Source organism: Theropithecus gelada, chromosome 6 (genome assembly GCF_003255815.1).
Source record: "Theropithecus gelada isolate Dixy chromosome 6, Tgel_1.0, whole genome shotgun sequence".
In the NCBI taxonomy this organism is placed as follows: Eukaryota; Metazoa; Chordata; class Mammalia; order Primates; family Cercopithecidae; genus Theropithecus; species Theropithecus gelada.
Genome location: NC_037673.1, coordinates 128,243,839 through 128,268,021, shown reverse-complemented (window position 1 = coordinate 128,268,021; position 24,183 = coordinate 128,243,839). Strand labels below are relative to the sequence as shown.

At 37.2% G+C, this 24,183-nt stretch overlaps 1 protein-coding gene across 2 annotated transcripts in view; it reads left to right on the top strand.

Moving 5' to 3' along the window:
- Positions 1-24,183, top strand: part of MEIKIN (meiotic kinetochore factor) — a 142,244-nt gene that overhangs the window by 76,612 nt on the left and 41,449 nt on the right. Inside the window, exons 10-11 of one of the 2 annotated variants that reach the window (XM_025388686.1) lie at positions 5,938-6,018; positions 9,519-9,638. In XM_025388686.1, the coding sequence (XP_025244471.1) occupies positions 5,938-6,018; positions 9,519-9,638 (201 nt within the window). The remainder of the gene's footprint in view (positions 1-5,937; positions 6,019-9,518; positions 9,639-24,183) is intronic. The other variant, XM_025388687.1, reaches the window with a different exon arrangement.

Genomic DNA, 24,183 nt, shown 5'->3' with positions numbered 1-24,183 from the left:
GTAATCCCAGAACTTTGGGAGGCTGAGGCAGGCAATCGCTTGAGGCCAAGGGTTTGAGACCAGCCTGGCCAACATGGCAAAGCCCCATGTCTGCTAAAAAATACAAAAATTAGCTGGGCATGGTGGTGCATGCCTGTAATCCCAGCTACTCTGGAGGCTGAGGCACCAGAATCACTTGAGCCCAGGAGGTAGAGGTTGCAGTGAGCCAAGATTGTGCCACTCCATTCCAGCCTGAGTGACAGAGCAAGACTCTCTCTCAAAAAAAAAAAAAAAAAAAAGCCAAACAGGCTGAGCATGGTGGCTCACGCCTGTAATCCCAGCACTTTGGGAGGCTGAGGTGGGTGGATCACGAGGTGAGGAATTTAAGGCCAGCCTGGCCAAGATGGTGAAACCCCATCTCTACTAAAAATACAAAAAAAAAATTATCCATGCATGGTGGCGGGTGCCTGTAATCCCAGCTGCTTGGGAGGCTGAGGCAGAGAATTGCTTGAACCCAGGAGGCAGAGGTGGCAGTGAGCGGAGATCACACCACTGAACTCCAGTTGGAGCAACAGAGCAAGACTTTCTCAAAAAACAAACAAACAAACAAACAAAAAACTCTTGGAACTGAGCCAAATTCAGTGAAGCTGCAGGATACAAACAAGCAAAAGTCAGCATTTCTATACACCAATAATAAAATATCTGAAAAAAAAATTAAGAAGGCAATCACATTTATAACAGTGGCAAAACAAACCAACAAAACAACAACAACCAAAAACCTAGGAATAAATTTAACCAAGAAGTGAAAGATCTCTACAAGGAAAATTACAAAACACTGATGAAAGAAATTGAAGAAGAGAAAAGACATCCCATTCTCATCGATCAGAAGAATTCATATCATTAAAAATGACCATACTACCTAAAGCAATCTGTAGATTCAATGCAATCGCTAACTACATAGCTATGTAGTTTTTCACATAACTAGAAAACACAATGCTAAAATTCATATGGAACCAAAAAAGATCCAGAATAGTCAAAGCAGTCCTAAGCAAAAGGAACAAACTCAAGGCACTACACCACCTGACTTCAAAATATATTACAAGGCTGTACTAACCCAAACAACATGATATTGGTAGAAAAATAGACACACAGAACAAAGGAAAAGAATAGAGAACCCAGGAATGAATCCACATATTTACAGCTAACTGATCTTCAACAAAGCCATCAAGAACATACACTGGGGAAAGGACAGTCTCTCCAGTAAACGATGCTCAGAAAACTGGATATCCCCATGCAGAAGAATGAAACTAGACCCCTATTTCTCCCCTTTATTAGGCTGTTCTTGTGTTGTGATAAAAAAAAAAAAAAACCTAAGACTGGGTAATTTATAAGAAAAGAGATTTAATTGACTCACAGTTCTGCAGGCTGTACAGGAAGCCTGGCAGCATCTGCTTCTGGGGAGGCCTCAGGGAGCTTTTACTCATGGTGGAAGGCAAAGCAGGAACAGGCGCTTCATATGGCAAAAGCAGGAACGAGAGAGAGGGTGGGGGAGGTGCTTTACTTTTAAACAACCATATCTTGTAAGAACTCACTCTATCAAGAGAACAGCACTAAGGGGATGGTGCTAAGCCATTCCAGAGAAATCTATCCCCATTATCCAATAATCTCCCACCAGGCCCCACCTCCATCATTGGGGATTGCAATTCAACATGAGATTTGGATGGGAACACATATTCACACTGCATCATCACTATCTACCAAAATAAACTCAAAATGGATTAAAGACTTAAGCATACTGAAACTGGACTCCTTCCTTATACCTGCATAGTATTCCATGGTGTATATTTACCACATTTTCTTTATCCAGTCTACCACTGATGGGCATTTAGATTGATTCCATGTCTTTGCTATGGGCATAGTGCTGCAGTGAACATACGTTTGCAGGTATCTTTATGGTAGAATGATTTATATTCCTTTGAGTATATACCCAGTAATGGGATTGCTGAGTCCAATGGTACTTCTGTGTTGAGTTCTTTGAGAAATCACCAAATTGCTTTCCACAGTGGCTGAACTAATTTACATTCCCACCAGCAGTGGATAAGCATTCCCCTTTTTTCCACAATGTTGCCAGCATCTATTAGTTTTTGACTTTTTAATAAGTCATTCTGACTGGTGTGAGATGGTATTTCATTGTGGTTTTGATTTGCATTTATCTAATGATTAGTGATGAGCATTTTTTCATACACTTGTTGGCCATGCATATATCTTCTTTTGATAATGTCTGTTTATGCCTTTGCCCACTTTTTAATGGCTTCAAGTTCCTTATAGATCCTGGATATTAGACCTTTGTTGTATGCAGAGTTTGCAAATATTTTCTCTCATTTTGTAGGTTGTCTATTTACTCTCTTGATAGTTTCATTTGCTGTGCAGAAGCTCTTTTGTTTAATTAGGTCCCATTTGTCAATTTTTGTTTTTGTTGCAGTTGCTTTTGGCATCTTAGTCATGAAATCTTTGCCAGGGTCCATGTTCAGAATGGTATTTTGTTGGTTTTCTCCTAGAGTTTTCATAGTTGTAGGTCTTACATTTAAGTGTTTAGTCCATCTTGATTTTTGTATATGGTATAAGGAAGGAGTTCAGTTTCAGTCTTCTGAATATGGCGGGCCAGTTGTCCCAGCACCATTTATTGAATAAAACAGTCCTTTCCCCATTGCTTGTTTTTGTCAACTTTGTCGAAGATCAGATGGTTGTAGGTGTGCAAGCTTTATTTCTGGGCTCTCTATTCTATTCCATTGGTCTATGTGTCTGTTAAGTTTGTTTCCGGAAGATTTTAGAGGGCCAAAGCGGCAGCTTAGTATTCCTAGTTTTCCTGCTCTAACTCTAAGGGTGCTGGTACCAAGCCCCTAGCTTTATTCTCTAGTCTCAGGAGCTTAGGAACTGGCTGCACTGGAGGGGCCCGGTGTTCCTGCTCTGCTGGCCACAGCATTCTGATGGGGAGTGCTGGCCAGTGCCTTTCCTCAGGCAGTGGCATAGCATAGCAGGATCTATGCTAGCTTGAGTGTGGATCCTGGTGTGGTGGTGGGGCAGGGTGGCCAGTTGCTGGTGGGAGTGAGGCACTGGATTCTGTACACACCCTCATGCAGGCCACATTGGCAGGGCAGAGTGCCGCACATTAGTGGTGGCAGGGTGTGCTCACGCCGGCAGTGGTGAAGAGGCAGGGTACATGTACACACATATGCCAGTGGGAGAGAGGAAGTATGGTCACCCATGCTTGCGGGCCAGCAAAGCAGTGGAGAGGACTTTGGGCGAGTACATGACGGCAAAGTGAGGTGGGGAAGGCTATAGGGGAGTGGAGGCTGTAGGTAGGCAGATGCGCATCCATGGTGGCTGGTCAGTGGGAGCTCTCTGATGGTGAGGCATGGTCTGCTGGTGAAGGAGCTATGAGAAGGGCCCCAAGGAAGCACCCTGGTTGGGCATGTGAGGCTGTGGGCAAGTGAGCAAGTGGGCACACCAGGCTGGGGCCCCAGGAGAGGCTGGCAGATGAGGACACTCAGATCGAACTGGGCACATCCCCATGGACGAGACTGCCCTACTCTGTCCAGGTCCTACAGTTACCCAAAGGCTAAAGCCACCTAGAAGAGTATGGTGAGCCTTGGAGGATGGGCATCACTGTCCATCCTGCTCCACCTGTATTTCAAACTATTTTGTCTTTCAGCAGATTTTTTAACTTAAATGTATGACATGTTATTTTTTTCCAGAAAATAATTTAAGTTTAAATCTTTTTTCAAGTTGAAATAATAGGACATGTGAGAAGCGCTGGAAATGTTTTTATAGCACTATAAAATGTATTTCTTGATTATGAATTTGTTTCAGCCTGGAAAAGATTCTGAACATAGAGATACACATTTTCAGTTAAACTCTCATTATCTAAAAGTCAAGATTCCATCTTCCCACTATAGGTCTGCTTGTGAAAGCAATGCAGGTAGAACCATTTAGTTCTGACTCAGTCCCCAAAACCTGCATTGATAAGAACTAGTCTTATATTAACTAATATTTTTTGAAAAGACTATAAATATATACTGATTGGGAATATTTAGAAATATATACATACATATATATATATAAACAAATCTAGGAAAAATGTAGGGAAGCTATATACTTATAGCTACATACAAGCTGATGTTTTAAAATTGGACTGATAGTTGACAATTACATCAAATGAGACCCCTGGGAAGCAGATATTCAGACAGTATAAAGAGTTCAAACATCAGGGGGTAATGACTAAGAAAGGAAGGCAGGGAAGAAGCAGGATTATGCAAGGATAGCCTCAGTCTTCAATGCAGATCTGACAGAAGCTCTCAACAATGGGGAGTTCTGGAGCAAAGATTGTCTATGAAAGTCTTGTGTTGGGCTGTTATGCCCAGACATTGGCCGGGGGCTGCTTGAAAAGATGGTGGCCTCAGCATGAAAGCTGAAGCATATTCTAAAGATGTTGTAGTTGGCGGCTATCAGCTAACTACACTCCTTGCACTGGAACAGCTGGTTCTTTGAAGAAACCTGAGCAGAGGACCTTCAGGACTGCCACAATGATGATGATAATAGTTATCATTGAGTAGCTCCTACTCTCCAGACACCATAGATTCTCTTTACATATATTATTTGTAACCCTTGCATCACAGTCCCTAGATATAGAATAACCTTCATTGTTCAAATGAGAAAATTAAATATAACTAGTAAGTTAGAGGCTGATGTGTTCAGTTTATTGTAAATATGCCCATAAATATTTCTGACAAAAATTTTCCTAATAAACTATTCCAGATTATGTCTTGTACCAACAATCAGTTTAAGAGCTTTTAAGCCAGAAGGGACATGGTTGCTTCATGGAGTCTAAAGGCTGAAAAGGCAACTGATTTCTGGAAATAAAGCTGTCTGTCTCTGTTTGATTGTCTATCACTCTTACTTTCTACTCTACCTTTCTACCCATTTCTTTGCTTTTGCTATCCTAGATGTTCTCTCTCTCTCAGTCTTAAGCTCTGTCTCTTTTCCTTGGTCTCTCTTACTCTCTCTCTCTCTCTCTCTCTCTCAATCTCTGTTCACAATCTGTGTTGGTCTCTGTCTTCTCTTTCTCTTTTTTCCTCTCTCCTTCTCTTGGTCTTCCTCTTTTTCTCTCCTTCTCTGTCTTTTGCTTTTCATTCTTCCTCTCCTACCTCCTCTCCTCTTCTCTATCTCTTCCTTCATCTCCTCTCCATTCCGCTCTTCTCCCTTCCTTCATCTCTCTCTTTTGGCCGTCCCTTCCTCGATTTCTGTTACTTTCTTTAGGTCTTGTATCTTGTCTGTTTCCTGACTCTGTCTTTCACTCTTTCTTGCTTTGTCTACCTGTCTGTCTGCCTCTTTGTATCTTCAAGAAGTAAAAAATGAGCCTACATCCTACTTTATAATTTCTTTAACTTTGATGTTCCATAAATGAAAGTATCTATATACATTTAAAGTTATATTTAAACCAATTATCCTTGCTACATATATTTTCACAGCTTCAGAAATAACTTATAATCTCTTTCCACAAAAAGTACAATAATATACTAAGAATTAAATGCTGAAAGTAAAATACCTTTCTTAGCAGTTAACAAAGATAACTGAAGCACCATTTCCTAACTCAACACTCTAATTAGCTTTTCTTTCTAAATTAATAGTAATTTCAACCAAAGTATTCATTTCAACAAAGGTATTCTCATATAGTTGCTATGCCATATAGAGTTTTCTTGGACGTTGTTTGATCTAGCTCAAGTGAGAAAATTCTTTAGTTTCCTGTGACGTGGTTTAAAATTTAATGAACAGATTAAGGATTTTCTTAGTATCGTATATTATGATCTAGTCAACTAACTTTAAATTGTAGTTTTACTATACTAAAATATTTTATTTCTTTCTGCTGTTCAATCCCTATTTTATAAAAAACATTTATAGAAAGCAAATTCCAGTACTCCTGGTAAGAAAAACAGAGGCCTTTTAACAAGTACTCCATCTTCAGAGACAGCTGGTTTTGTGGTAAGTATTAGCATTTGACACTTGTAGTATCTGTTTTCTGGCTCCTCCTCTCCCCATTCTTCTATTTTTCTTATATCAGGGGAATATTGCCTATGGAGAATAATATCTGTGTTTTCCTGTTGCTTAAGCACACTTTCAATGGAAGTACTCTATATAGTGCTAAGAGAAGGAAAAACTAGAGTACTGCAGCAACAACCAGGATTCTTACTTTTTTTCCCTTCAGTTTTAAAAATTGTGGTGAAATATATATAACATAAAATTTATAAGTTTAACCATTTTTAAGTGTACAGTTGAAGTATATTCATTCACATCATTATGCAACCATCACCACTATTCATCTCTAGAACTTTTTTCATCTTGCAAAACTGAAATTCCGTATGCATTAAACAGTAACTTCCTGCTCCTCCCTACCCTAGCCCCTGAAAACCACCATTTTACTTTGTGTTTCTATTAATTTGACTACTCTAGTTACCTCATATAAGTGGAATCATACAGTATTTGTCCTTTGTGACTAGTTTATGTCACTTAGCATGGCATCTTCAGATTCATCTATATTACAGCATGCATCAGAATTTTATTTTTAAGGATGAACTGATACTCCATTGTATGAATATGAAACATTTTGTTTATCCATTCATCTGTTGATGGACAATAGGGTTGCTTCCGCCTTTTGACAATTGCGAATAATGCTGCTATGAACATGGGTGTACAAATATATGTTTGAGTCTCTGCTTTCAATTCTTTTGAGTATGTATCTAGAAATGGGATTGCTAGAGCATATGGTAATTCTATTTTTAACTTTTTGAGGAACCACCACACTGTTTTCCATAGTAGCTGTACCATTTTACATTCCCACTAGCAAAATGCACAAGGGTTCCAGTTTATCTACTTCCTTACCAGTGCTTGTTATTTTCTTTTTTGTAATAGTCGTTGTTATGGATGTGAGGTGATATCTCATTGTGGTTTCGATTTGTATTTCCCTAATAAGGATGACATTGAGCATCTTTTAATGTGTTAATTAGCTATTCATATATCTTCTTTGGGAAAATATATATTCAAGTCCTTTGTTTATTTTTGAATTTTTAATTGCTGAGTCGTAGGAGTTTCTCATATATCTGGGATATTAACCCATTACCCAACATATGATTTACAAATAATTTGCCCCCTTCCATGGGTTGCCTTTTCACTCTGTTGATAGCATCCTTTGATGCACAAGTGTTTTTTATTTTGTCATAGTAAAATTTATTTTTCTTTTCTCACCTGTTCTTTTGGTGTCATATCCAAGAAATCATTATCAAATCCAATCTTATCAAGTCTTCAGTCAAACATCCAATGTTCCTCTTCAGTGTGAGCAATCCTCACAGAGGTCCATGCAGCAGCTTACATGGCAGTGTGGGGACTGCTCAGGCACAAGGAGATGAAATCCAGTATTTTTTGTAACAACACTTAGGCATAACATCCATGGTCTCCACAAAGGCCATGTGTAATTACAATGTCCCTGCACTCAGGGAAACCCAAAGTATTTTATGTAGGGCAGTATTTATTTATTTATAGTGCATTTATAGTTTTTCCTAGAGATACAATTTTCCAATCAGACATTATTTTTACCATAAGCAACATTGCCTAGTAACACAGCTGACGTTCTTACACTTATCAGGTTCCTAGGGAAAAGGAGTTACAGATTTAACCAAGAGATGCTCGTGATGGAAGAAAGGGTTTTGTTAATACTCTGCTAACAGTCTTTCCAGTGGCCCCAAAATCAATACTTTTTCCAGAAAATGAGTATCTCATTTTTTATTCATTCTTGGTTGATATTTGGAGTTAAAATGTATTGATGAATAACAAATGTATCAAAATGATTTTTTCATGGCAAAACTAATTTAGTGACTATTTTACAAGTATCAACATATTTTTAAAATTGAGGTACAATTTACATTTTATAAAACTCAGTTTACTAAAGTGTATAATTCAGTGGTTTTTAGTGTACTTACAAATTGTGCAACTATCATCACAATCCTATTTAAGAACATTTTCATCACCCCATTCATTTATAGTCAGTCCTCATACCCCCATCCCACCCTCCAGTCCCAAGAAACTACTGATTTAGTTTCTGTCTCTGTAGGTTTGCTCTTTCTGAGTATTTCATATAAATGAGATCATATAACGTGGCGTTTTGTGCCTGGCTTCTTTCACTTAGCATAATGTTTTAAAAATTCATCCATATTATAGCAGGTATCGGTACTGCATTCCTTTTTTATGACCAATGTATTAGTCTGTTTCCACACTGCTATAAAGACATACCCAAGACTGGGTAATTTATAAAGAAAAGAGGTTTAATTGGCTCACAGTTCTGCATGGCTGGGGAGGCCTCAGGAAACTTACAATCATGGTGGAAGGGGAAGAGGCACGTGGCAACAGGTAAGAGAGAGCATGGAAGAGCAGGGAAAACTACCTTATAAAACCATCAGATCCCGGGAGAACTCACTATTATCAGAACAGTATGGGGAAAACCACCCCCATGATTCAATCACCTCCCACCGGGTCCCTCACTCGACCTGTGGGGATTATGGGGATTACAATTCAAGATGACATTTGGGTGGAGACACAGCCAAACCATATCAACTGAATTATATTCCATTATATAGATATACCGTATTTTGTTTATCAATTCAGTTTATGGGCATTTATTTCCATTTATTATCTATTATGAATAATACTGTTATGAACATTTGTTGACAAGTTTTTGTTAAACGTGTTTTCAGTTGTCTTAACTATATACAGTCATCCCTCAGTATCCATGGGGAATTGGTTCCAGGACTTCTCAAAGATACCAAAATATGTGGATGCTAAAGTTCCTAATATAAAATGGCATAGTATTGTTTTTTTGTGTATAAACTATGTGCATCCTGCACACCTTAAATCATCTCTAAATCAATCAGTCATCTTTTTGGAGATTTTTAATTTGGTACAGAAATATGTGGTGATTTCAGTAACCTGATAGAAAAATGGATATGGCAGTTAGGAGACAGTTCTATGTTAGAGATAGTGATTTAAAAATCTCTGGTGTTCAAATGGTAGGCATGAAGATAAGAGAATAATGCTGGGAAGTTTACATTTAAAGGAAGGGCAGGGGAAATTATTATAGGAGGTATGGTTGCTGAGTAGATAAATTTCATTTAGTAGGCATTTGATAAATGTTTGGATGACTGAATAGAAAAAATGTATCATAGCAAACAAAAATTCCTAATTAAAAAATAACTTTAAAGTCAAAGAATGTTATAACCCATTTTACAGATTGATTTGTCTCTAAACATGCATCTTTTGAAGAGTTATTTCCAAATGTCAGTAATTACATGTATTCAGATGAAATTGTTCCTGTGTCAAGTTTACAGGAAAATGCTTCCAATGAGATGGTATTTTTCAACTTTTCTTTAATTACTTAAAAATCATTGCTTTTGCAATGTTTAACTTCTACAAAAGAATAATGTGTTCTTTTATAGATTGATTTGTCCTCAGTGCAAAAAGCATCTTTTGAAGAACTATTTCCAAATGTCAGCAATTATGTTAATTCAAATGAAATTGTTCCTGTGTCAAGTTTGCAGGAAAATTCTTCAAATGAGGTAGTATTTTCCATTTTTCCTTCAATTACTAAAGGAAATAATTACTGTTACATTAGATACTTTGTATATGAGGTGCTTTAAGAAATCTCTTAACATATCAGAAACATAATTTGCAAATATTTTCTCCTATTCTGCGGGTTGCCTTTTTACACTTTGGTTAGGGTCTTTGATGCACAAAATTTTATATTTTTTATGAAGTACAATTTGTCTATTTTTTCTTTTGTTGCCTATTCCTTTGGTGTCCTGTGCAAGAAATCATAGCCAAATCAAATGTCTGAAGCTTTTTGCCTTTCCTTTCCTTTCCTTTCCTTTTTTCTTTCTTCCTTCCCTTCCTTCCCTTTCTTTCTTCTTTTCTTTCTTTCTTTGACAGAGTCTCACTCTGTCCTCCATGGGAGTGCCAGGGTGCAATCAAGGCTCACAGACTCACTATAGGCTTGACTTCCAGGGTTTAGGTGATTCTCCCACCTCAGCCTCTCGAGTAGCTAGGACTGCAGGTGTACACCACGATGTCCAGCTAATTTTTTGTATTTTTTGTAGAGACAAGGTTTTGTTATGGTGCTCAGGCTATTGCCCTGTATTTTCTTCAAATGTTTTTTTTTTGTTTTAGGTCTTGCATTTAGGTCATTGATCCATTTTGAGTTAATTTTTGTGTATGGTATTAGGTAAGGGTCCAACTTCATTCTTTTGCATGTAGATATCCAGTTTTCTCAGCATCATTTGTTGAAGAGACCATCCATTCCCCCATTGAATGGTCTGGCCCCCTTGCCAAAAATGATTTAAGCATATATTTGAGGGTTTATCCCTGGGTTGTCTATTCCATTGATCTATATGTCTATCTTTATGTTAGTACCATATGGCTTTTATTACTGTAGCTTTGTACATTTTGAAATCAAGAAGTGTGAGTCCTCCAAATTTGTTCTTCTTTTAAATTATTGCTTTTACTATTCAGGATCCCTTGAGATTCCATGTGAATTTTAAAATGGGTTTTTCTGTTTCTGCAAAAAACATCATTGGGCCTTTGATAGAGATTGAATGGAATCTGTAGATCACCCTAGGTAGTAATGGCATCTTAACAGTATTACATCTTCCAATCCATAAACATGGGATGTGTTTTCATTTATTTATGTTTTCTTTAATTTATTTCACCAATGTTTTGTAGTTTTCATTGTGTAGGTCTTTAACTTATTTGGTTAATTCCTAAATATTCTTTTGGATGCTATTATGAATTGAATTGTAATTTCTTTTCTAATTGCTTATTGTTAGTGTGTAGAAGTTCACCTGATTTTTGTGTGTTGACTTGTGTCCTGTTAATTTGCTGAATTTATTTATTCTAATAATTTTTAATTCAATCTTCAGGGTTTTCCACAATGATACCATGTTATCTGTGAACAGAGATAATTTTACTTCTTGCTTTACAATTTGGATGCCTTTTATTTCTTTTCCTTGCATAATTGCTCTGGCTAGAACTATCAGTAGTATGTTGAAAATGCAGACATCCTTGCCTTTTTCTTCATCTTAGAGGAAAAGCTTTCTGTCTTTCACCATTGAATGTGATGTTTACTGTGAATTTTCATATATGGCCGTATTAGTTCATTTTCACATTGCTATAAAGAAATACCTGAGACTGGGTAATTTATAAAGAAAAGAGGTTTCTTTATATAAAGAAAAGAGGTTGCTTATGGCTCCTCAAGCTGTATAGGAAGCATGATTCTGGCACCTGCTTCTGGAGAGGCCTCAAGAAGCTTCTAATTATGGTGAAAGGCAAAAGAGGAGCAAGGCATCTTACATGGCCAGAGCAGGAGGAAGAGAGAAAATGAGGAGGTGCCATACACTTTTAAACAAGATCTCACAATAACTCTCTCACTAGAACAGCAAAAAGGGCATGGTGCTAAACAATTGAGGACCACCCCCATGAAGTACCACTCCCATGATCCAGTCACCTCCCACAAGAGCCCACCTCCAACACTGGGGATTACAATTTAACATGAGATTTGGGCAGGGACACAAATCCAAACCATATCAATGACTTTTATTTTGTTGAAGTAGTTTCCTTCAATTCCTAGTTTATTGTTTTTTATCACAAAATGGTACTGAATTTTGTCAAATGCTTTTTTGGCATCAATGTAGAAGATCACATGTTTTTTCCTTTCATTCTACTATATGTGATATATGACAGTGATTGATTTAAGTCTTGCCAAATTAAGCAGAAACATTGATTGATTTTTGTATGTTGAACCATCCTTGCATTCCAGGAATAAAACCCATTTAGTTGTGGCCTATCATCCTTTTAATATGCTGCTGAATTTGGTTTACTAGTAATTTGTTGAGGATTTTTGCTTCAATGTTCATAATGGATATTGGCCTGTAGTTTTCTTTTCTTGTAGTGTCCAGAAAAGACACTTTGTTTGACTTTGGGTAATGTTTGTCTCAAAGAATGAGTTATGAATCATTCCTTTCTCTTCTTGGAAAGTTAGAGAAGTATTGGTATTAGTTCTTTAAATGTTTGGTAGAATTCACTAGGGAAGCCAACAGAATCAGGGCTTTTCCTTGTTGGGAGTTTTTTCATTAGTGATTCAGTCTCCCTACTAGTTCTGTAGGTATATTCCAGTTTTCTATTTCTGCGTGATTTAGTATTGAGATGCTTTGTGTTTATAGGTATTTGTTTATTTCATCTAGATTATGAAATTTGTTGCTATGCAATTGTTCATAATACTCTCTTTGTAATTCTTTTTTTGGTAGAATTGGTAGTAATGTCACCACTTTCATTTCCAACTTTAGTAATTTAAGTCTTCTTTCCCTTTTTATTAGTATTTTTTCATTAAAGGTTTGTCAGTTTTGTTGCTGTTTTCAAAGAACCAATTTTTGGTTTGATTGATTTTCTTTATGTTTTTTTTCTATTCTCTATTTTGTTTATGTCTGCTCTAATCTTTATTATTTCCATCCTTCTGCTAGGTTTAGCAGAAGGTTTAGTTTGGGTTTAGATTGTTCTTCTTTTCTAGTTCCTTAAGTTGTAAAGTTAGGTTGTTGATTTCAGACATTTCTTGTTTTTCAATTTAAGCATTTATAGCCATAAATTTCCCTCTTAGCACTGCTTTGGCTACATTCCATAAGTTTGGATATGCTGTGTTTTTGTTTTCATTTGTCTCTAAGTATTTTCTAATTTCCCTTGTGATTTCTACTTTGGCCCATTGGTGTTTAAGAGCCATGTTGTTTAATTTTCACAGTTTGTTGAATTTTTCAATTTTACAAACTCTGTTTTTTTATCACTTCATTATATTTTGGTCAGACAAAATACTTTGTATGATATCTATCTTTTAGAATATATTGAGACTTAATTTATGGCCTGATATATGGTCTATCCTGTAAAATATCCCATGTGCACTTGAGAAGTATATATATGCTGTTATTTGAAAGATTGTTCTGTATATATGTTACATGTAATTGATTTATTGTATTAAGTCCTCTATTTTCTTATTCTCTTCTTTCTGGTTATTCTATCAATTACTGAGAGGGAGGTATTAAAGTCTTCAACTATTATTGTAGAACTGTCTATTTTTCCCTTCAGTTCTGTCAGTTTTTACTTCATATATTTTGATGGTCTGTCATTCAGTGTATAAATGCTTATAATTGTTATATGTTTTTGTTATCTTGAGTCTTTTATTAATATATAATGTTCATCTTTGTCTCTTATAACCTTTTGATTGAAACTTTATCTGATATTATGATAGCTGCCCCTGCTCTCTTTTTTTACTATTTACATGGAGTAGCTTTTCCTATTCTTTCACTTTCAATTTATTTATATCTTTGAATCTAAAGTGAGTCTCTTATAAACAACATATAGCATATGCTTTTTATCTATTTTGCCAATCCCAGTTTTTCTATAGGAGAATTTAATTCATTTATTTAAAATACTTACTGATAAGGACAGACTTATTTTTGTCATTTTGCTCATTGTTTCCTATATGCCTTTATATTTTTTTGTCCTTCACTTTCTACATTACTGTCTTCTTTTGTGGTTAATTGATTTTTTTGTAGTGAAATATTTGAATTTATTTCTTATTTCCTTTTGTGTATATTCTATAGCTATTTTCTTTGTGGTTACCAGAGGGATTACCTTTAGCAGTCTAAAGTTATGGTACTCTAATTTGAATTTATTTAGCAGTCTAGAGTTATACTCTAATTAGAATTTATGGTTGACTTCAATGACATACAAAAACTTTGCCCCTTTACATCTCTGCCCCCACCCCTTTCAGATGATGATGTTAACATTTTTATACATCATGTCCATTAAAACATAAATTAATATTTTTTTTGAGATGGAAACTCACTCTATTACCCAGGCTGGAGTGCAGTGGCACGATCAGGATTCACTGCAACCTCCACCTCCCAGGCTCAAGCAATCCTCCCAGTTTGGCTTCCTGAGTAGGTGGGACTACAGGCATGCACCACCATGTCCAGCTAATTTTTGTATTTTTTTGTAGAGACAGGGTTTTGTCATGTTTGTCAGGCTGGCCTCCAACTCCTGGGCTTAAGCAGTCTGCCTGCAGCTGAGATTACAGGTGTCAGTGACCATGCCCAGCCAATAATACTTTTAAACACTTTAGTCTTTTAAATTATGAAAATAAAAATGTGAGTTACAAATCAATGTTACAATAATACTAGCTTTTATGCCAATAATTATTTTTAAAATTTATTAGTCTCTTAAATGATATAGAAAACAAGAAGTAGAGTTATAAATTGTTGTTGTAATAATAATAGCTTTTATAATTGCCCCTTCTATTTGCCTTTATTTAGATCTTCATTTCTTCATACAGCTTCAAGGTACTGTCTAGTGTCCTTTCATTTCACGTTATAGGACTCCTTTAAGCATTTCTTGCAGGGCAAATCTAGTGGTAACTACTTCCCTCAGCTTTGTTTATCTGGGAATGTCTTAATTTCTCCCTCATTTTTGAAGGACCGTTTTACTGGATGTAGGATATTTGGTTCACAGATATTTTTCTTTTATCACTTTGAATCTGTCAGCCCACTGCCTTCTGGTAGCCAACATTTCTGATGAGAAATCTGTTGATTATCTTATAAAGATCCCTTGTATGCGACAGGTCACTTCTCTTGCTGCTTTCAGGAGTCTTTCTTTGTCTTTCTTTCTAAAGTTTGATTATAATAAGTGGATGTCTTTCAGTTCATCTTACTTGGAGTTTGTTGAGCTTCTTAGATGTTTATGTCTTTTATCAAATTTGGAAAATTTCACTCATTATTTCTTCCAATATTCTTTCTTCCCCCTTTTCTCATTCTTTTCCTTCTGGGACTTTCACAATATACATGTAGGTCTGCTTGATGGTGTCCCACAGGTCCCTTATACTCTGTTCATTTTTCTTCAATTTTTAAACTTATTTTCTTCAGACTGAATGAATTTGTTGTCCTGTTTTCAAGTTTATAGATTCTTCTGCCTGCTTAAATATGCCCTTGGATCTTTCTAGTGAATTTTTCCTTTCAGTTATTGTATTTTTAAGCTCTAGGTTTTTTGGGTTTTTGTTTTTTTTTTGTTTTTGTTTTTTTTTTTTTTGCTTCTTTTGAGGTTTTCTCTTTTTATTGATATTTTAATTTTGTTTATACATAGTTTTCTTGACTTTTTTTTCACATCTTCCTTTAGTTCTTTGAGCATCTTTTAAAGAGAATTGTTTTAAAGTTTTTGAATAGATATATAATCAGTTCCTTTTTAGAGGCAGTTTCTGTTGATTTTGTTTCCATTTGAATGTACCATACTTTTCTGTTTCTTTTATGCCTTTTGATTTTTTAAAAAAATCTGGATGTTTGAATATAATAATGTAGTAAATGTGGAAATGAGTCTGTCCACCCTTCTTAAACCTTGCTATCTTTTTTTTTTTTTTAAAGATGGAATCTCCTCACTCTATCATCCAGGCTGAAGTGCAGTGGTGCCATCTCAGCTCACTGCAAACTCCACCTCCCAGGTTCACGCCATACTCTGGCCTCAGCCTCTGGAGTAGCTGGGACTACAGGTGCCCACCACCATGCCTGGCTAATTTTTTGTGTTTTTAGTAGAGACAGGGTTTCACTGTGTTAGTCAGGATGGTCTCAATCTCCTGACCTCGTGATCTGCCTGCCTCAGCCTCCCAAAGTGCTGGGATTACAGGTGTGAGCCACCGCACCTGGCCAACTTTGCCATCTTTTGTAATTGTTTTTGTTTTCATTGTCATAGGCTACTTACGTGCCAAGGATCAGCTTGAGGTGTACACTTAAGGTCTTCTTAGGTCTTTTCTGAGGTTTGCATATTTCTCTAGACATGCACAGTTACTGTTTAGCTTTCCTTGTATATGCAGTTGTTTTTTAATGTCCAAGTCATTATTGTGTAGCTGCTAAAAGGAGAAAAGAAAAAAATTGAGGAAAAAAGGGTTCTTGCCTATTAAATCTTCAAATACTGTTCCCAATATTGTGTCAGCATTAGCACTATTTCTGCTAATCTTTTCAGATAGTTCTTTTACTTGCCTCAGATAGTTTCTTCATAAGCATGTACTGATCAGTACTCTACTGTGTACTGAACAGTATGCATATTGCTGGGGTTCTCTCTGTATGTAGCTCTCTCCTCTCTGGTATTCTGCCCTATAAACTCAGTCATTTTGGTTTCCCTAGACACTCAGCTGCATCTCCTCAAGTCAGGCAGTCTCCTGGGTACTGCTTAGTTTTCCCTCCCTGTACTGCAGGCTAGAAATTCTCTCAAGGCGATAAGTTGGGGAAATTGTAAGACTCATATGATTTGTTTTCCATGTCTTGGAGATACTGTCCTTCAATGTCTGATGTCTGGTGTCTTGAAAACTATTGTTTCATATATTTTTTTCTGATTTATTTTTGTTTTAGGCAAAAGGGTAAATCTGGAATGATATAGATTGGCTTTGTGTCCCCTCCCAAATCTCTTGTTGAATTGTAATTCCCAGTGTTGGGGGGGGGGACCTCATGGGAGGTGATTGGATCATGGGAGTAGTTTCCCTCTTGCTGTTCTTGTGACAGTGAGTGAGTTCTCGCGAGACCTAGTTGTTTGAAAGTGTGTGGCACTTCTCCCTTTTCTCTTTCTCCTGTTACCATGTGAAGATAGGCTTGCTACCACCTCACATTCTGCCATAACCATGTTTCCTGAGGCCTCCCCAGCTGTGCCTCCTGTACAGCCTGTGGAACTGTGAGTCAATTAAACCTCTCCTCTTTATAAACTACCCAGTCTCAGGTAGTTATTTATAGCCATGTGAGAACAGACTAATACAGAAGATTCATATCAGAGAAATGGGGCATTGCTATAAAGATACCTGAAAATATGATAGTAACTTTGGAACTGAGTAATGGGCAGAGATTGAAACAGTTTGGAGGGCTCAGAAGAAGACAGGAACACAAGGGAAGGTTTGGAACTTCTGGAGACTTGTTGAATGGTTTTGACCAAAATGCTGATAGTGATGTGGACAGAGATGGCCAGGCTGATGAGGTCTCAGATGGAGCTGAGGAACTTATTGGGAACTGGAGTAAAGGTTACTCTTGCTATGCTTTAGTAAAGATACTGGCAGCATCGTGCTCCTGCTCTAAAGATCTGTGGAACTTCGAACTTGAGAGAAATAATTTAAGACATCTGGTGGGAGAAATTTTTAAGCAAAGCATTCAAGATGTGGCTTGGCTGCTTCTAGCAGCCTATGTTTATATGTGTTCACAGAGAGGCAGTCTGAATTGCAACTTACATTTAAACAGGAAGAAGAGAATGAAAATATGGAAAATTTGCAGCCTGACCAGGTGGTAGAAAAGAAAAGCCCATTTTCTGGGGAGAAATTCAAGCCAGGTGCAGAAATTTGTGTAAGTAAAGAGGAGCTGTGTTAATAGCCAAGACAATGGGAAAAATACCTACAGAGAATTTCAGAGACCTTCAAAACAGCCCCTCCCATCACAGGCCTGGAGGCCTAGGAAGGAAAAATGGTTTTGTAAGCCAGGCCCAGGGCCTTGCTGTTCTGTGCAGTCTTGGGACATGGTACCCTGCATCTCAGCCACTCCAACTCCATCCATGGCCAAAAGGGGCCAAGGTACAGCTCAAGTTATTGCTTAAGAGGGTGAGCCCCAAACCTTGGTGGTTTCCACATGACGTTTGCAGGTGCACAGAAGGCAAGAGCTGAAGTTTGGGAGCTTCCGCCTAGATTTCAGAAGCTGTATGGAATCACCTGGACATCCAGGCAGAAGTCTGCTGCAGGGGCAGAGCCCTCATGGAGAACCTCTACTAGGGCAGTATGGAGGGGAAATGTGGAGTTGGAGCTACCATCATTTGTTAAAGATTACACAAAATAAAAAGATGTTGTAAAGCATGATATCTAAAGCATAAAATGTGGAAGGGTGGAGTAAAAGTATAGAATGTATGTGATTGAAGTTAAGTTGTTATCAGCTTAAAATAGAATGTTCTAACTACAGGATGTTTTATATGAGCCCTATGGTAACCACAAAGAACAAACCTTTAGTAAATACACAAAAGATAAATAGAAAGGAATGAACACACACTATGGCAAAAAAAAAAAAAAAAAAAAAAAAAAAATCAACAAAGCACAATGAAAAACATCAAGAGAAGATAAAACATATTATCATTGCAATTAATGCATAAAAACCATTGACAAAATCCAAAATTTTTAATGATAAAAACTCTCAACAAATTAGGTGTAAATGGAATGTACCTCAACACAATAAAGGCCATTAATGATAAGCCCACAACTAATATACTCAGTGATAAAAAGCTGAAAGTTTCTTCTAAGATGAACAAGACCTGAGTACCCATTCTTGCTACTTCTATTCAACATAGTACTAGAAGTCCGAGCCAGAGCAATTAGGCAATGAAAAGAAGTGAAAAGCATCCACATTGAAAAAGAAGAAGTTGGCTGGGCATGGTGGCTCATGCCTGTAATCCCAGTGCTTTGGGAGGCCGAGGCAAGCAGATCACAAGGTCAAGAGATCAAGATCATCCTGGCCAACATGGTGAAACCCTGTCTCTACTAAAAATACAACAATTAGTTGGGCATGGTGGTATGCGCCTGTAGTTCCAGCTACTGGGGAGGCTGAGGCAGGAGAATTGCTTGAACCTGGGAGGTAGAGGTTGCAGTGAGCCGAGATCGTGCCACTGCACTCCAGCCTGGCAACAGAGCGAGACTCTGTCTCAAAAAAAAAAAGAAGTTAAATTATCTGTGTAGATGACATGATCTCATATGAAAGAAAAACTAAAGACTTCAATGAAAACTGTTAGAACTAATAAACAATATCATATTACAAGATACAAAGTCAATATACAAATATACAAAAATAAGTTGTCTTTTTTCACTAACAATGAGCTTCCAAAAAAGAGATTAAGAAAATAATATCCTTAGGATCAAATACAACCAAGGAGGCAAAAGAGTTATATACTAAAAATTATAAGACATTAATGAAAGAAATTGAAGGCACAAATAAATGTAATGACATACCATTTCATTGATTGGAGGAATTAATATTGTTAAAATGTCCATACGTCAAAGTGATCTACAGATTCATTACAATCATTATCCAGATTCCCATGTAATTTTTCACAGAAGTAGAAAAAACAATCCTAAAATTTATATGGAACCACAAAAAATTTCAAATAGCCAAAGCAATCTTTAGAAACAACAAAGCTGGAGGCATCACACCTCCTAATTTCAAGCTATATTTGAAAACAATAGTAATCTATACCCGTATAACAGTATGGTACTGGCATAGAAACAGACATATACTCCTGCCTGCTTGAATGCGCACAAAGGGTACACTCAGACCTGCACCCACTAGTGTCCCACCCCTGTACTAACACCACCACTAGCAGAACTGTGCACACAGTTGCCAGTGGAAACTTCCCTTCCGCTAGAGCTGTGCTGCCTCTACTGCTGCTGTAAATGCCCAGAGGGTGGCAGGTACCCTAGGATCCACTAGCACCCTGTTGTAGCTGATGAGTGTGTGCCCCACCACACTGCTGCTACTGCTGGCACATGAGAATGAGAATGGATCCCACTGCCACCAACCTGTGAAATGCTTTGGCTGGCACCACCCATTGGATTGTAGAGACCAGTAGTCTGGGAGCACCTCCCCTCCCCCAACTACTCTCAACCTAGTGCAGTAGGTTTCTAACCTTGAGGAGCCAGAGAACAAAGTTGGGGCCCAATACAAGTCCCTCAGAGTTAGAGCACGCAGTTCAGGAGCTGGGAGCTGAGCCTTGGCCCCCTAAAATCTCCCACCTTATATCACAATCAAACCTTCAAGGCCATCAAATAAGATAAAAGAAAAAAAAAAACCCATCTGAAGAACAGCAACTTCAAAAACTGAAGGAATATGAACATGAACCCACAAAGATGAGAAAGAACCAGCGCAAGAAAACTGATAAATCAAAAAGCCAGAGTGCCTTTATTCCTCCAAACAATAGCACTACCTCTCCACAAAGCATTCTGAATGTGGCTGAGATGGCTGAAATGGCAGAAATAGAATTCAGAATATGGGTAAGAATGAAGATCATTGAGATGCAGGAGTACGCTAAAAGCCAATCCAAGGAAGCTAAGTATCACAATAAAATGATACAGGAGCTAACAGATAAAAAGCCAGTATAGAAAAGAATGTAATTGACGTGATAGAACTGAGAAACACACTATAAGAATTTCATAATGCAATCACAAGTGTTGATAGCAGAATAGACCAGGCTGAGGAAAGAATCTCAGAGCTTAAGACTGGCTTTCTGAAGTAAGACAGATAAGAATAGAGAAAAAAGAATGAAAAGGAATGAACAAAACCTCCATAGACAGCAAATCTATGACACATTGGTGTCCTTGATAGAGTAGAATGGAAGCAAGTTGGAAAACATATTTTAGGATATCTTTCATGATAACTTCCCCAAGCTAGCTAGAGAGGCCAACATTTTAATTCAGGAAATGCAGAAAACTTTACTAAGATACTTAACAAGGAAGATCATCCTTGAGATCCATAATCATCAAATTCTCCAAAGTTGAAATGAAAGAAAAAAGATTAAAGGCAGCTGGAGAAAAAGGTCAGGTCACCCACAAAGGGAAGCCCATCAGTCTAACAATGAAACTCTCAGCACAAACCCTAAAAGGCAGAAGAGATTGGGGGCCAATATTCTACATTCTTAAGGAAAATAAATTCCAAACAAGAATTTCATATCAGGCCAAACTAAGATTCATAAGTGAAGGAGAAATAATATCATTTTCAGACAAGCAATTTGTTTTCACCAGAGGGAATTCATCACCAGATGTGACTTGAAGGAGGCAAGCGCTTCTGAAGGAAGCACTAAATATGGAAAGTAAAAGACTGTTACCAGCCACTACAAAAACACACTGAAGTACACAGACCAGTGACACTATAAAGCAACTACACAAACAAGTCTGAATAATAACCAGCTAACATCATGATGACAGGATCAAAGCCATACATTTCAATATGAACTTTGAATGTAAACAGGCTAACTGCCTCAATTAAAAGGCACATAATGGCAATCTGGATAGAGAATCAAGATCCAACAGTATACTGTCTTCAAGAGACCCATCTCACATGCAATGACATACATAGGCTGCAAACAAAGGGGTGGAGGAAAATCTACCAAGCAAATGGAAAACAGAAAAAAGTGCAGGTTGCAATCCAAGTTTCTGACAAAACAGATGTTAAACCAACAAAGATCAAAAAAGACAAGGGCATTACATAATGGTAAAGGGTTCAATTCAACAAGAAGATCCAACTATTCTAAATATATATGCACCCAACAGAGGAGCACCCAGATTCATAAGGCAAGTTGTTAGAGACCTTCAAAGAGAAATAGACTTTCACACAATAATAGTCAGAGACTTCAACACCCCATTGACAGTATTAGACAGATCATCCAGGCAAAAAAATAATAAAGATATTCAGGACCTGAACTCAGCACTGGATCAAATGGACCTGATAGGTATCTACAGAATGCTCCACCCCAAAACAACAAAACATACATTCTTCTCATCACTACATGCCACATACTCTAAAATTGATCACATAATCTAAAGTAAAGTACTCCTCAGCAAATGCAAAAGAACTGAAATCATAACAATCATTTGGACTACAGCACAATTTAAATAGGATTCACGACAAAGAAAATAGTTCAAAACTATACAATTACATGGAAATTGAATAACCTGCTCCTGAATGACGTTTGGGTAAATAATGAAGTAAACTCAGAAATCAAGAAGTTCTTTGAAACTAATGAGAACAAAGATAAAACATGCCAGAATCTCGAGGACACGGCTAAGGCAATGTTAAGGGGGAAATTTGTAGCACTGAATGAACACATCAAAAAGTTAGAAAGATTTCAAATTAACAACTTAACATCACAACTAAAAGACAACCAAGAGGAAACCAACCCCAAAGTTAGCAGAAGACAAGAAACAACCAGAATCAAAGCTGAACTGAAGGAGATTGAGTCATGATAAACCATTCAGAAGATCAACAAATCCAGGGGTTGGTTTTTGGAAAAAAAATACAATGCATAGACTGCTAGCTAGACTAATATAGAGAAAAGAGAGAAGAGCCACATAAACACAATTAGAAGCAACAAAAGGGATATTAACACTGGCCCTACAGAAAAGCAAATAACCATCAGATAATATTATGAAAACCTAGGTACACAAACTAGAAATTCTGGAAGAAATGGATAAATTCCTGTACACATGCACCCTCCCACATACACCTTCCTGAACCAGGAAGAAATTGAATCTCTGAACAGACCAATAATGAGTTCCAAAGTTGAATCACTTGGACACAGGAAGGGGAACATCACACATCGGGGCCTGTCATGGAGTGGGATGAGGGGGAAGGGATAGCATTAGGAGATATACCTAATGTAAATGACAAGTTAATGGGTGCAGCACACCAACATGGCACTTGTATACATATATAACAAACCTACACGTTGTGCACATGTACCCTAGAACTTAAAGTTTAAAAAATAAAAATAAAATAAAAAATAAAAGCCTACCAACCAGAAAAAGCCCAGGACCAGGATTCTCAACTAAATTCTGCCAGAAGTATAAAGAAGATCTAATACCATTTCTACTTAAACTATTCCAAAAAATTGAAAATGAAGGACTCCCCTCCAACTTACTCTATGAGGCCAGTATCATCCTTATACCAAAACCTGGCAGAAACACAACAAAAAAAGAAAACTTCAGACCAATATCCTTGATGAACATTGATGCAAAAATCCTCGACAAAATATGGGCAAACTGAATTCTAGCAGCACATGAAAAAGCTAATTCACCACAGTTAAGTAGGCTTTATCCCTGGGATGCAAAGTTGAGTCAGTATACACAAATCAATGTGATTCATCACATAAACAGAACTAAAGACAAAAGCCACATTATTATCTCAATAGATGCAGAAGAGGTTTTTGATAAAATTCAACACCACTTCATGTTAAAAATTACCAATAAACTAGATATTGAATGAATATACCTCAAAATAAAAAAAGACATCCGAGACAAACCGACAGCCAACATCATACTGAATAGGCAAAAACAGAAGTACTACCCTTGAAAACCAGCACAAGAGAGACAAGAATGCCCTCTCTCACCATTCCTCTTTAATATAGTATTAGGAATCTTGGCCAGAGCAATCAGGTAAGAGAAGGAAATAAAAGGCATAGAAATAGGAAGAGAGGATGTCAAACTATTCGTGTTTGCAGGCTACATGATCATATATCTAGAAAACTCCATATTCTTGGCCCAAAAGCTCCTTAAGCTAATAAACAATTTCAGCAAATTCTAAGGATACAAAATCAATGTACAAAAATAACTAACATTCCTATACAGCAATTACAGTTAAGCCAAGAACCAAATCAGAAACACAATCCTATTCAGAATTGCCAGAAAAAGAATAAAATACCTAGGAATTCAGCTAACTAGGGAGGTGAAAGATCTCCACAAAGAGAACTACAAACCATGGCTGAAAGAAATTAGAGATGACACAAACAAATGGAAAAACATCCCATGCTTATGAATAGAAAGAATCAACATCATTAACATGGCCATACTACCCAAAGCAATTGATAGATTCAATGCTATTCCTATCAAAGTACCAGTGATATTCTTCACAGAACTAGAAGCTATTTTAAAATCTGTATGAAATCTTAAAAGATCCTGAATAGCCAAGGCAATTCTAAGCAAGAAGAAGTATCACACTACCTTCAAACTATGCTACAGGGCCATAGTGACCAAAACAGCATGGTACTGGCACAAATAGACAAAAGGAACAGCATAGAGAGCTCAGAAATAAGGCCACACACCTACAATCATGTGATCTTGGACGAAGCTGAGAAAAGCAAGCAAAGGAAAAAGGACTCCCTATTCAATAAATGGTGCTTGGATAACTGATTAGCCATATACAGAAGATTGAAAATGAACCCCTTCCTTACACCATGTGTAAAAATCAACTCGAGATGGATTGAAGGCCTAAATGTAAAACCCAAAACTATGAAAATCCTGGA